This window comes from Podarcis raffonei, chromosome 4 (genome assembly GCF_027172205.1).
Source record: "Podarcis raffonei isolate rPodRaf1 chromosome 4, rPodRaf1.pri, whole genome shotgun sequence".
NCBI lineage: Eukaryota > Metazoa > Chordata > Lepidosauria > Squamata > Lacertidae > Podarcis > Podarcis raffonei.
Genome location: NC_070605.1, coordinates 70661926 through 70677541, shown reverse-complemented (window position 1 = coordinate 70677541; position 15616 = coordinate 70661926). Strand labels below are relative to the sequence as shown.

Sequence of the window (15616 nt, the reverse complement as noted above, 5' to 3'; positions counted from 1 at the left end):
AGGCTAGAAATGCTAATGTGTACATGTGTTGCACCGTCATTACCAGTTGTTAATTAGCAAAAGGAGGAGGCGAAATCTTTGCTACTGGAAAAGGTTCAAGCAAAAAGGGGAATCCTCTCTCAAGGATACTGAAAGACCATGCATGTGAAGAAAATGGCTATTTTTAATCCTTCCAAATTAGTATCTTAGCAAGAAGAGGAAGAAAGGAAATCACTAGTATAAATTCCCCAGTAATCAGCTCTGCCAGCCCACACTGTCATGCCTTAAGTTACAAACTGCACAATCAGACATCCCATGAATTTGCTGAGATATGACAAGCATGGTAATTATCTCCTTTCTATAATGAACCAACAAAGGATCTCAGTTATCCCAAGTTATATTTGAACTATATATTTACCATGGATACAGGACATTCTTTAGGCACCATAACCCTTCACTAAATGCAGGCCACATACTAAAGAGATAGCCCCCTCCTTATCTTGACTACAGAGCCAATAATTACTTCCCAGGACATCTTCTTTCTTCACCCATAACCAATAGCAGGTTTATCCTTTCATCCACTTAATGTGGAACCCATCAAATGTACAGGCATGCACTGCAAATGTATGTTTCAATCAGAAAATGGCAAGAACATTGCTGTAGTCCACACATTTTTCGAATGTTCATAGAAGAACCCTAACATGTGAAGCAGGCTTAAAGGTAAAGGTAAAGGTACCCCTGACCGTTAGGTCTAGTCGCGGATCACTCTGGGGTTGCGGCAGTCATCTCGCTCTATAGGCCAAGGGAGCCAGGGTTTGTCCGCAGACAGCTTCTGGGTCATGTGGCCAGCATGATTAAGCCGCTTCTGGAGAACCAGAGCAGTGCATGGAAACGCCGTTTACCTTCCTGATGGAGCGGTACCTTTTTATCTACTTGCACTTTGACGTGCTTTGTTGAACTGCTAGGTTGGCAGGAGCAGGGACCAAGCAACGGGAGCTCACCCTGTTGTGGGGATTCGAACCGCTGACCTTCTGATTGGCAAGCCCTAGGCTCTGTGGTTTAGACCACAGTGCCACCCGTGTCCCCAGCAGGCTTATTTCACACTATTTTTCCAGTTAGGAAGAGGGGGGCCTCCTGCACCTGCAAATAATGACAAAAATAAATTCTGCTCCAGAAGTTGCAAAATCTCTTGAACACTCTCTTCACTATTCCTTCCCTTGTCTTCCCTATTGTAAGTTATGAAAAAGCATCAGATGATGTGATGGCTAATAAACCGAGCAACATCATTTCCACCACCACCACTCCAACATAACTTAAATGTGGATGTGGCAAATTACATTTGTGTGAGATAACCCGTGAGGTAGACTTGGAGATCTTGAGAATCCTATATGCTGTAGAGTTACTATTTGTTTCAGTTTAGCCAACACCTTCGGGGTCCTGATGAACAGTAGAATAGAAAATCTTCTCTGAAATCCTGCAAAGTGTCCTTGATGAAACCTCTTGATATCATGTACCTGTGATTTGATTGGCAAGACAAGGGATAGGTTACTTGGCTTCTGCGCTCAAGCATGGGTGCTGATAAGTTCACATGATTGTGTATAAGAAGGTGGAGATGACTCACATTAGCCTTTGAAGCCCACTCTTAAAATTATTTCACAGAGCCTTCCAAATAAAAGCAAAGCAAAATAACACATGAGGACAAGGAATCTTAACCAACAATAAGAGCTAGTGGAGGCACCCACATTCATGTAGGTAGATAACAGCACAATCATCATCATGGAAACACGATTTGTAAGCATACCACTCCATTCTCTCTGTCCTATTGATCTTGAAGGGCCATTATTTCTTCCATGCTTACTAAAATATAAAGTTTTACAAGCTCATATTTATTCACAGTTGTCAACCACTTATGCAACTTTAGGTATGTGCCATAGAACAACCTCTGTTTATGGTGACTCAAGAGTACAGAGACCTATAATATGAAGATAGCTGAAGTCACTATTTCTCAAGGCAATATTCAAGGCCTCTTACAAGTTTTGCTTGTCTGTTGTTATATTTTCCATTCAATTTTAAAAACAAAGCAGACTGGAAGGGTTTGGAATAGGTACATTAGCTTTGGAGGAATTGTCAATTTGACTATGGTAAGAGAGCAAAAGTGATTCTACCCCACCTAAGATCTTGTTTGCCAGACTAGGGAGTAATTTTAACGATATAATTTACTGAGATTTCTTGGTATCAATACACCCTGGTATCTAAATAATTCCACTCAAGGCAGTCAAAGGCCTTGAGAATGTCTGTCATAAAGGACCCTTTTTTCCCCTTTCCTATTTTCAATGACATTTAACAATATCTAATTGGGTCCATTATCTATTGGCATGAAACAAAGCCAGCCTCATGCAGGGCAACCAATTTCTTCAAGAAGTGGCTAGCAGAAAAGTAAATATCTTGTAATCCTGATTTGTAATTATCCTTGTAATCATCCTTCTTGATGGTTGAAAGGATAACATCTTTTTGAGGACTTTATGAGTATAGTAACTATTCTAGAGAGAAACCAGGTTCTGGGAATTTGAGTTTCTTTTAATCTATCATTAAAGAGATGGAGTATGTAAGGCATTAATATATCCTTGAATCTTTTGTAGAATCCGGAGCTAAAACCATCAGGTCAAGGAGTTTTGTGTAGTTTCAGGTTTTTAAAGGTGGCCTCAATTTTGTTTAGGTAAATAGGGCTATCAAGAAATTGTTGTTCACCGCTGACAACTTTGACTAAGTTGTCAGACATAAGTCTGCTAAGAATTGATTGTCTTAACTATTTTGACTATGCGAAGTATAATGATTGAAATAAAAAGCAGAACATTCAGAACATATATCTTTTGATGAAAATGTTATGCTACCATCTTTTTTGTGATTCTATGTACTTTTGTTTCTGATTTCTTTTTTCTACATCTATTAGCAAGCAATCTTGAGTTTTTGTTTCCATATTCATAAGAACGCCTCTTACAAGTTGGCAGCACTTATTTTGGAGTTTGTTTATTTGTTTTTGCTTCTCTCGTTTTGCAGCTGTTATTCCTATTTATTGAACACATTTCTCCCGACTCTCTTATTCGTTCCTTATGATCTGCATTGCATTTCTCCCTTCCTCTGAATATATTCAATGACAAACCTCAGCTGTTAGCCCAGGCAGAAGGATCATTAGTGATGAAAAAGCTAATCCGTCACAGATATAATGCACTATGTATGTTTCATACGTCTCATAAATCATCAATTAGTTTAAAGAACCTGAAGTCCTCCCTAGAGGGTAGCAAATTCACAGGATGTTCTCAGACGGTTCATTTAGAACTTTAAATGAGAATGTGCTCAGCTATGCAGCTTCCACGGGATTTTTAGGAGGTGTGGGGGTCATTTACCTGCATACATTTTCTGCTGCCTCCAATGTATCTGTCTGTGTCTTCAGAAAGGTACATCACGGCCACCAAGGTTTGATGAACAGGTAGTTAGAGTCCCAATAGCAAGGTCTCATGTGAACTTCACAACCCACCAACCAGCTATCACCAAATTACCAATTCAGATGATGTTAAAATAGCATAAACTGGCAAATAGCCCTTCCTATTGAATCAGCACAGAATCAAAGGTAAATGAAATATTAAAAGTAGCATCTCATGTTCCAAAATTCTTGTCTCTCACTCCCATGCTTGAAGCCTGTTGGGAATGTTTATATGTAGAAGAATGACTACATGTCACAGCCTGCAAGTTTCTGCTGTTTCAGTCAAATTTCAGAAAGTCAATAACCCAGCGCAGCACATCACTCATGGGCACAGACAGTGTTCTGGATATTGCCCGTGGTATCAGTGGAGAGGCTTGAAGACATAATTGCCTTGCATGTTCCAAAAGGTTATCATATGGGAGGCTATCATATGATACAGGGCAAGCAATTTAGATTACAGTTCAGGTGCATTTTAGCTAACTTTACAAGCTCCCTTTTACTCATCTTTCTACCCCCTCCCCCCAAAAATGGAGACATATAGTTAGATTTCAACCTGAACACACACCCTAAAAGCATGCCTTTACATAATAGCCCTCCCTTCCTGTGCCAAGGGAAAAAACCCAAATCCATAATGCTCCAAAATGATTAGTACATCTGTTCTGCTCAGAAATATTGTACTTCCAAATAATTCCCAGTCTCCCTAACAGTAACTCATTAATGATACAACTTTGAACATATGGTTTGAAGTATATAGATACAGAAAATATTTTTATTTTAAAAATATTTTAATTCAATATCTATATGGTCTATATTTCGAGCCATAATTTGGTCCTTATCACTCTTTTCTTGCTTTTTGCAAACTTAATTTCAGATTGGGGTAGTATTGGTGGAAGATGGGCTGTTGTGGAATGGGGGTGGGATAACTTGCTTACTTTCCAGCCCTGCTCTACTTCATAACTGAAGCAAATACCTAGCAATATAAGCAAGTGAAGCCTGGATGGGAAGAAAGCTGTGGCAACTGTCTGCTGTGATTTCTAAATGCTATTTTCCCAGAAAGGCAGGCTCTCGAAGAATGAACAAGAAGATCCTCAACCCCCACCTCATCATTGATGGTTCAGTGGTAAAAGTATATATATGGTTCTGACCTTTAGATGACTCCCTTCAGGATTCCTTCCTTGCCATTTCTTTTGAAATATGAAATTAAATTCTGAGTCTAGCTGTTGAACTCTTGTCCTACAATTGACGAGCTTGGTTCGGAACAGTGGCAGGCAAACTCATCTGCTTTCACTGGCAGCCCTTACGCTTCCGGGTGGAGCAGCTGGGAGTGGGAATCCCCATCACAACTCAAAAGGCGTTTTGATGGCCAGCTTCAGTCTGATCCTTCAAGAAGACACTAAGAGAGGTGCATTTCAATTCTACAATGATGTGAGTGGAAAGAAACTGATCCATGCCCAAGGCCACCAACGATGCTTTATAGAAGAGAAGCAATTTTAACCTGGTTTTTCCACATTACCCTCAGGGGGGCAGAAACCTTTCTGTGCCTATAGGTCACATTTGCAAACCAGAGAGACTGTCTGGGCACCATACACAAACTCTGCAACCAGTGTGAGGCAGTGTGATGTAATGGTTGGAGTGTGGACCTCAGACCTGAAAGATCAGGGCTTTAATCCAGTGTAAAGCCATTGTAATACACTATTTAAGAATAGAATTAGAAGGGACCCTGGAAGCAAACTATTTAATTAAATCACTAAGTTTTATATATTGCCCTTCGCTAATAAGGCCACCATTGGTTTACATCAATAAAAATATAATACAATTAAAATCAAGTATAACTTTTAAAAAGCACCACAGTTCTGCAACTCCAACAAACAGAAAAATGCTGCATTACTTTTATTTATAAAAGTATTTATAGACCACCCCTCATAAAATATCATGGCAGTTGTACAGCAGTTTAAAACCTAAAAATCATTAATTGCAGTTCAACAGAATTGTGAAGATGACTGGCTACTCAAGAAAAGTTCCTCACTTCTGTATGTATCTGTGAAAATAAATCAATTAGCAAATCTTCACACCCCCCACTCCTCCTATGGGTATATATATAATTTATATGTGTGTATATATGAGTCCAGAGATACCTTGGTGGAGAAAGAATTTCACAGAAGTGGAGCCATAACCAAAAAGGCTCTTTTCCAGACCCCCTCACTGCATACTTCACCCTACACAGGGACCACCAGGAGGGTCTCAGACGTTATTTAAGTTCCTGCACAAGGAATGGGATTACCTGCAGAAAACTAGATTCTGTAGCTAATATGCTGTGTGGCTCCTTCGCTGCAAACATTTTGGAGCATCTGGACTTATAATGTAGTGTCTACCCCTGCCCTGGCCCCACATTTTCATGGAGGTAGAAAATATATATATGGTGATGACACTCCTTTTGTAAAAGCTAGTTTATGAAATATTACAGGTTTCCATGTGTCAAGGTAGAATCTTCCTAGAGAACAACTCCCCAATGTTTCGCTGTAACTGGCAGCTCATTCTCTGAAAGATTTTTCATGGAAAAGTAGTGAAATCAAACATATGGGCAATGTGTTTGCTTGCCATCTGGATTCACAGGTCGGGTTTGGATTCACAGGCTTTAATAGGATTAGGTTTCTCTGTTGATACAAGAGATTATAGTACAGAAGAACAGCCCACAATCATCATCGCAATCATTATGAGCTTGTCAGGGATGGTCTTGTGTTGGCTGCATCTTAACCTATTGCCTGCCCACTCTTGTATCTTAAGGCCAACAATATTATTAGTCTTCTCACATAGAAGCTATTCTTTGGGTGCCGATTTCTCACCACTATTTTACAGGGCAGAAAGTAGAGCAGAGGAACTGCCAAGCCCTACAACGTTCAGGGGGGATTTTCTGTTGAAAGGCAACGGACAGAAACCCCTTTCCCAATATGACTCTCTAGACTAGGAATGGGGGAATCTGTGGTTCTCCAGATGTTGTTGAACTACAATTCCCATTACCACTGTTGACTCTGTTGAGTGGTGTTGATGGATGCTGAACGCCAACTAACATTGGGGGCCACAGGTTCCCCAGCTCTGCTCTAGACTATATCATATGTATAAGCACAAGTCACACCATTTCTAATTTTATGAGGCTGTCACCCTTATGTGAATGAGCATGCTGAAGTCATCAGGTGTCTGAGAGGTCTGAAGGTCAGGTTCATTGAGAATATATTCAGAAGATTCTCAAATGCCCAAGTAATGAATCCATTTCCACCGTAGATTGATTATTAATCAAACTGTGCTCCACACATCATGATCTTTAAGGAAAACCTAATAAAATATTGTAAACTGCCTTTTAATTTGATTATGGAATTATATAAATATTTAGTTTATAAAGAACAGAGTAAGAGATAGCTCTAAGTACAGTAATACCTCTGCGAATGTCTGCCTTGTCTAGCGTCCATTCTGGCAAACGTCCGTGGCAAACCTGGAACTACCGGAACGGGTTACTTCCGTTTGCCACTTGCACATGCACAGAAGTGCTAAATTGCACTTCATGCATGCACAAAAGCGCAAACCGCTCCGCACGTTCACAGACACAGGGCTTTGCCCTGTGTCCTTTTCGGCTAGTGGCCGGGGTTCCAGAACAGATCCCGGCTGCAAATCAAGGTATGATGGTAGAAGAGATTCCCTTAGACCTGTCATATGTATCATGTTAGGGAAGACAGAAGTTACTGTTACATTTCAAGGGTCAATTCAGAACACACTGACTGTAGGCAGTGTATGGTGGTGACCTTGCAATTCTTGTGTGTAACAGCTAATATTTAACAAATTGAGAATGTATTTGCTAAAGATTTACAATACCTTTGTAATCATTCCTTTGGGAAAAGTTCATAAATGAGACATGCCCTGGCTGTTGCATTCCAGTCATAGTAAATAGTAAATATACTTTGAAAAAATTATTAATTCTGACTTATTAGAGTTTGTTCCACTTAATAAGTCCCCAGTTGGACACAAGCAATTATGGAGGAAAGGGATCCCAAGAGGCACCTGTTTTACACTTGAAAGCTTTCTCCAGATAGTGACATTCACTAATGGATGAAAAGTGTGATTCAATTCCTGTGCCTGGCAACACAAAAAGTTGAAATTTGAGTGGAATGCTTTCTTTGAAATAATATTGGCTAAAACAAGAATCCCTCTATGTGAAATCAGCCTTGCAAATACTTAGCTGGTCACATACAGTGAACAAGAATTGTTCCCAATTGATTAGGATGTGTCGGGGGATGAGAGAGACAGAGACAGAGACAGAGAAAGACAGACACACACACACACACACACACACAGAGAGAGAGAGAGAGAGAGAGAGAGAGAGAGAGAGAGAGAGAGAATCTTTTGAGGAACTCAAAAGACTGTTTTGTTGTAATAATCAGATTGTGGATAATTACTGCTGGAAAGGACATTAGGATTATAAAATTACAGTGGTACCTCGGTTAACAAACTTAATCCGTTCCTGAAGTCCATTCTTAAACCAAATCTGTTCTTAAACCGAGGTGCACTTTCCCTAATGAGGCCTCCCACCACCGGTGCCCTTCCACTGTTCAGCTTCTGTTTGTAGACCGAGGTAAAGTTCACAAACAGGAACACTACTTCCAGTTTTGTGGAGTTCATAAACCGAATAGTTCATAACAGGACTGTTCTTAAACTGAGGTACCACTGTATTTTAATATCAGTAAGGGAAGTCCACTATTCCATAAGAAAACAAATTTGTACTGGGGGCAGAAGAGGCAGGATTTCATCATCTATATCAGGGGTAGGGAACAGAATACAGCCAGCAGGCCACATCCTGAGCTCACGCCCTCATCCCCAACCACAGACCTCTTTTGTAGGTGGCTTGGGCCTCCAACCTCCAATCACCTGACATCACCATGGTGTCAGATAACCCAAATTCAAAGGAAAGAATTAGCAGTCCACTTGAGTGTACAGTCGTATCTTGGAAGCCGAACATAATCCATTCCGGAAGTTCGTTCAACTTCCCAAATGTTTGGGGGGGAAAGCGTGGCTTCTGATTGGCTGCAGGAAGCTCCTACAGCCAATTGGAAGCTGCAGAAGCCCCGTTGGCATTCGGCTTCCAAAAATAGTTCGCAAATCGTAACAGTCATTCCAGGTTTGCAGCGTTCAGGAGCCGAAACGTTTGAGAACTAAGCTGTTTGAAAACCAAGGTACGACTGTACTCCCAATTCTTTCCATTCTTCTTTGCAGCCCAGCATGAATTCAAGCTGAGCTCCAAATGACGATCCCTGCCCATCAGTACTGACTGAAAACCTTGCTTTTGGCAAGGGACTGGCCGCACTTAGGAAATCCTTAAGATTGTACAATAATACTATGAAACAATAGAACCTATTTAAGGGATGTTTCTTTTTCACTGAGGCTTTTTCAACTCACATTCTCCATTTCAGGTTTACTTCTTTATTCTATGCTGCAAAGAAGGCGCTGTTTTGCATGCCACTTCCTAAATGCAGCCTTGTTTAAAAAACAGGAGTGTTCTTAGGGCTGTGATTACTTCTTTTTCCTTCAGGATGTGAAGTTAGGAGCAAGGGTGACCTTCTTTCCAGCTTGCACCTAGCAGATCTGAAAGGACCCTCCTCAGTAGAAAACGGTATTGATGCACACATTGAAAAGGATTCCATTACCAGACTTGGAGGAATTAAGATGCAGAAGGCTGTGTAAAGCTATATAAATAGCTACATAAAGGTGTGATATAAATAGCTCCATTAAAGGCAAATTGTCCTAGGTAATGCATGGTTAATGGGCCCAAAAGAAAATTTGAATTCAAGAATTTCTGAAAAACTGAGGGACTGATGTCCATTAAGCATCAAGCAGTACAAAACATTCCAACATGAAGATACCCAGGACTCCCACCCCTCAGATGGAACTCACAAGAACTCAGTTCTAGCATCTCTGAGGTGGCAGCCATTGCTATTATAAGAGAACAAGGGAGGTGTTCATGGTGAGTTCCGGCACCGCTTTTCCCATAAAAATAGCACTGAAGATACATTCTCCTGAACTATAGCCTAATGCAGGAGCTTCATTCAAGTGGGTGTAAAAAGAGTGTTAAATCATACAGCATCTAGCACAGTGTGCTATAATTGCTGCAACGGACAGAAAAATTAGTAAGACCACTTAAAAGGCTTGGGAACCGCTGGTCTAATGTATAACACTTGAGTCTCACTGTGTTACAAATCTCAGCTCTGTGGACAGAGTGGCATTGGGTGCACCATTCCAAATAGTCTTCTTCTTCGGCGATCATTCGTAGCTGAGTAAGAATGCCTTCCATGAACATGGTTTTAACAGTGAGTCCATAAGAGACTGTGCAGGCCAATTCTGGATCCGCATGTCCTTCCACAGTGGGGACATAGGTTTCTGGGTGGGAGCTGATCACAGTGAGGGTTTGCCAAGTGTGTCTTCCTCTTAGCATGTTTCTGCCTTACATCCTGAGTTTGTGCTTCTTCAAAGCCCATGACACCTTTGGTAAAGGCTGTCCTCCAACTGGAGCACTCGCAGGCCAGTGTTTCCCAATTGTCGGTGTTTAAACTATATTTTTAAAAAATTTGCCTTGAGGGAGTCTTAAAAGACTCTCTCTAAATAGTACTGACCAAGTACCCTATAATCATGTAGGTGAGAAAACAAATGTATAAGCTTTAGGGTACTGAAGTTTTCAGTTGAGGTGATCACACTTTGTGATTTGGTATAAGGCACAATATTGTAACATCATAAAATCTACAATCCTTCCTCCCTCTTAAAAAAAAATGCCTCCTTTTCTTTAGCAATAAGCTTGAGAACATGTGGGTGGTATCAGGTGAACTTTTAAGAAGCCAGAGCAGGATATCCAGGAAGTGGCCCTCACCACTCTACCTGGTTCACTGTTCATTCTCTCCGGGATAGCAGAAATGGAATTACAGAAAAGAAAAGAAAAAAAATGCAAACACTTTGATTAGCAGAATTTATTTAAATCCAATAATTTGCTTTTTCCTGATAAAGAATTTGAATACGGGTCAGTGCTAGGTACATACAATTCTGTTTTCCATGGGCAACATTGCAGATGCCATCTCAAGACATGTGAGGATGGTGCAGTTCTGATCAAAGCATCAGAAAAGGCAACAATGAAAACATCACCCAGCAAACTGAATCTGAACAAATGATGCAATCACGAAGTCACCAGACAAGGTTAATCAAGATACAGTAAACAGGGAGGAGGAGAAGTAGAACTGTTTTGGCACTTAGCAGAGGGATCCTGAAGCTAGCAAGAGACCTTTTCTCTACCATTGGCACTGCTGGGAAAGGAAAAAGCACAATGAAAATAAAAACAGAACAGCAAAGGAACATGGCCAGTCTGTGCAAGCAAAGACAACGACAAGAGAATATTCTGTTGGGCTGGTAGCAACTGTATAAAGGAATTATAACCACACAACTAAAACAATCACTTTGAAAGAAACGTTCAAATTAGCAGAGTCCTGCCTGCAGTCTTACAACCTGTTTGTCTGGCTTTGATCCAGGCAAGTAAGAATTTTGCAACAGATTTTGTATCATGGGCTTATAGTACATAATATCCCCCAATCAAGATGGAAGCCAGAACATTATAGAAATGCGGAATTTCAAGCAAGGCAGAAAAAAACCAAGACATAATTCAAGGCCCATTTAGACACAGTAAAGGAACGTGCATATACTGCTTTTCCTTATACTGCTTTTGGGCATGAGGGAGTAATTGATTTGGTTTCTTGTTTTGTTTTTTCGAACCGTCCAATCCAACCTGACGCACCTGAACTTGCGGGTGGATCGGAATGCCAGGTCAGATTTTCTGCAGAGTTTGCAATGCATTTTCTGTGCACAAAAGTACATAATTTATGTAAAAGATGTGTACAAACTGCATATTTTACAGATGAAGAGCACTGAAAAATGTGCACTTAATGTAAAAAGGGCAGGCAATGTGTACAATGGGACAGAATGAGTCTGAACAGATGGGTTAGACCAATGATTGAGTGCCAATGAGACCTAAACAGAATGGAAATAGTTGCTCAGCCAATCTCTAACTCCATGATGGCCTATGAGGATTTTCAAGATCCCAATGACTGGCACCAATGAGAGCTTTGTGCCTAAGGCTAACTGCTGTCTGGGTGGGATACATTGCTGCAATCCTTATGAAAATCTACCTCCTGTGTTTAGTACTGGGTGGGCGTTTTGAGTTCCCATCTAAGTGGCTATAAGTTTCAAGGGCAAGGGGTCTTGCCAGATCTTTCCATCTGGGCAATTTTAATAAGTGAGATTTTCAGCAAAGTCTAATAATAAAAGTGGACCATATGATTACAATAGTCTAAAAGGCCTTTTTCCCTGAAATCAACATGGCTAAATTAAAATGTTTTAAAAGTTAAACTATTCTCAATCAAATGGTGGTAAACCAAACAATTCTGGTTTGAAATCAGCCATCGACTTGAGTACTAGAGTTGCTTCTTTCGTAAGATCTTTGTTCAGGTTTTCATCTGGAATCATCACCACTTGCATTCCCGCTGTCAGTGATGCCTTGACTCCATTGGGGGCATCTTCAAAGACAAGACACTGAGAAGTAGAAAGAAAACAGAGTACCATAATCAGAAAATTGATTCTGCGTATATCCAGCAAATGAAATTATTTGGCTTTAATTCCTGGTCATATAGACATTTTTTTACAGTCTTCGGGGAATACTTTCCTTAGAAAATAGATTAAGAATGCATTTTTAAACATATGCATATACACCAAAAGAGACTTCTTCACACAAGTGCATAGTTAACCTATGGAATTACCTGTTGAATTGTGGAACTGTGGCTTTTTGATCAACATACCGCAATGTCACACTTAATTTCATTAACATTTAGTGGCCATAGTGTGACACAAAAGCGGACATCATTCAAAAAGTCACCACTTCCTTTTCTGTGCTTCTTCTTTCCCCATGATTCACCCATGGAAAGAACTATATGCCAAGATACTGCCCCCAATTTCATCCTGCAATTTTCCTTCTTAAACGGGTTGGAAACAGATTCCTTTGGGAAGCAATTAACATGGAAATGAGCACTAAACTTTCCAGATTTCCAGAAATGGAAATTATCCGCTAAGGAAACAATGGGAAAATGGTGTCTGAATGCAGTTGTAATGATGGCCACCAACTTGGATGACTTTAAAAGAGGATTGGACAAAATCACAGAGCATAAAGCTATCATTGGCTACTAGCCATGATGGCTATGCTTTGCCTTCATGGTCAGAGGCAGCATGTTTCTGAATATCAGTGGCTGAAAAGTGTAGGAGGGCATAGTGATGTTGTGCTCAGGTCCTGCTCATAGATTTCTCAAAGGCATGTGGCTGGTCATCGTTAGAACAGGATTCAGGACTAGATAGGCCATTGGCCCAATCCAACAGGCTCTCCTTCTGTTCTCAGCTGCAGGCAATGATCCAGCAGAAGCAGGGAAAGGCAGCGAGTAAGGTCCTTCAGACTCATTTGGGTAAACAGTTTCCTTCAAAGCTCACTAATGTGCCAGCTCCTACATGCCAGTTCCTCATAGAATCATAGAGATGGAAGGACCTTAAGGGTCATCTAGCCCAACCAGCTGCAATATAGGAATCCAGCCCACAGCTATCCCTGGGTGGGCTCAAACCACCAACGTTCTGGTTAACAGTCAGAAGCACTGACCCATTTCTCTACAGGCTCTTGTGCCAATTACATTGCTGACTCTGACTGCAGCCTCCACACTCAATGGTGTTCATGGACAATTATGACAGATTTCACCATAAGAACATTTGATCCAGTAAGACAAGCAGCTATTTCACATAACATTATTGCAGTGCTGTGGCCAGAACTGTGCATTATTGTTGTCATTACAAAACAAGAACATTATAGCCGAAATATTTCTTATCCGTTTACTTATGTATTCCTCAGTTCTCAACCAGATACAAATTTTAAGGGGGGGACGATGACATTTTATTTCATTCTTATTCTTTAATAGGGAACCAATTCTTTATTAAGCAATAAATACACACCAGACCTGTATTGTGAAAATTAAATGAGCTCATTTTGTTACTAAAATATCACTGTTCTGTATCCTCCCCCTTCAGTTAAGTTGTAAATATTAGAGATTTATATCACCATAAGAGAACAGAATCTCTTGGTCTACAGTTTGTCTCAAATGATGCGTTAGGACTGTAGAAAGAAAAGGTCAGAATAAAACAATTTAAGTGCTAACTCTGAATTTATAAATTGAAAATGCAAGGCAAATATTTCAGTAAAACTTACTACACAATTATGGTTTTTTAATACAACAGTTTAGCTACCATTGCATACTACAATCTGAAGAAAAACATTCCATATTAATAGACGTTTCATCTCAATGCGACAAGATTTCAGTGTCTATTTTTCTTCTGATTTCCTGAAAAAAATAATAGAAACCAACAAATGCATTTGGTCAACAATCTTGTGGAAGGTTTGCATAAAATGTAGAAGTCCATCAGAAACCATTTCTTCATGTGTTGAAATGAATTTTTCCAGGGGGTGGGGGCCTTGGTTTCAGTTCCCCAATTCTGGTTTCAGTGCTTGCAAGAAAAGAGCACAAAAAGAGAAAGCAAACTGGGGGCGGGGGAGCCATGCACGAGCGCTTTGAACATCTATAGTCAGCATCCCTCAGCCTTACCTATTGTGCAGGGCTGCTGAGAAAAATAGGCTAGCTCCAAGTACACTGCTCTGAGCTCCTAGTTGGAAGGCAAGTAATGCATGAGATGATAGATAAATTGATAACCTTGTTCAGAAGACATCTAAGGAACTCTGGTGGTTCGCCTCACATTGATTTTATAGAACAAATTAATTATGTCAGTACAGGAAGGTGTAATATATTAAGCAGTAATTAATTTCACTTAAATGAGGAAGTTTCTAAAAGCTTTATAATATTCCCTGAAATACTGAATTCCTTAATAAATTAGTAATCAAACCAACATCTAGTATTCAAGCTTGCCCATTCAGTGGTTTGGTAGGATGTTTGCCTGTATCTGTGCATTGCTAAAAGGGTGTTCTGTTCTCGTTGATAACGATATTTGCCTTTTCCTTTCCACAGCCTAATGTGGCACAGTCAACAGTACCCTTAAGGATGCAAAATACTGATACATGAAAGTATTTTAGTCCTGGATCAAAATTAAGAAACACGGCATTTCCCTCACAGACTTTAAATTGACTCCTTTGTGAATAAATGTAAGAAGTGTTTTCCTTGCAGACTGTAAATTGTCCCCATTGTGACTAATTATTCATATAAAAAATTCTTGGAGAAAAGGAAGAGGACATCTGGGACACTGATTAGAATCCATATGTATTCGGGGCAAGCATTCTTCCCAACAGGGAAGCCACACTTCTGAACGGCATTGATAAACGGGTAATAGGATGTCTGAAAGAACAATCATGCCCCCTGCCATTAAAAGATTCCTCATGCTTCTACAAAGCAACGGCACAATGAATCTTCTGTTTTCATGAATCCTGTATCACAGGTGAACCTGCAACAACCTAGCTCCAGTGATTGTGCAGCCTGCTGTAGGGATGCAGCAATCTGTTCATTTGCAGACCATAATAAGGCAGGGCCAGCACTGGACAAAATTCAATTCCTCTGAGTTGGATGCATATCAGAGTCTATCCAGGTAGAATCTGGCCCTTAAGCTTCTGCTCATGTAAACATGTTGGAAGGAAGGAAGGAAGGAAGGAAGGAAGGAAGGAAGGAAGGAAGGAAGCAAGCTTTGCTTCTACCACCCAGGTCTAAAATTTCCAGAGGTTCAAACTAGGAGTAGAATATGCTCAGTAACTGGGAACAGCAGCATACAGTTAAACAAAACTACAGCTATAAATCTATTTGATTTTAAAGTGGAAGGGTGATTCCTGACAGTGACACTAGGGGAAACAGAATTTTGCAAATCAAAACTGATGAATTTCCATGCAAACTTTGAGGATGACTCAATACTAACTTGTCTCTGAGTTTGGCTGGCAATACAAATCTGAGCACAAATACAAGGACATGGCTTTAAGTGATGAAACATCCCAAGGAGATGGCTAATCAGAGAAGCACAAAGGAATTTAGAAGCATGCACTCCAAACAGCCAAAG

At 40.3% G+C, this 15616-nt stretch overlaps 1 protein-coding gene across 1 annotated transcript in view; it reads right to left on the bottom strand.

Annotated features, from left to right (window-relative positions):
- Nucleotides 1-11648: 11648 nt before the first annotated feature.
- The window catches only part of PUDP (pseudouridine 5'-phosphatase), a 58268-nt gene continuing 54300 nt past the window's right edge, over nucleotides 11649-15616 (bottom strand). The window contains exon 4 of the mRNA XM_053387269.1: nucleotides 11649-12070. Coding sequence (XP_053243244.1) covers nucleotides 11894-12070 — 177 coding nt within the window. The 3' untranslated portion in view covers nucleotides 11649-11893. The remainder of the gene's footprint in view (nucleotides 12071-15616) is intronic.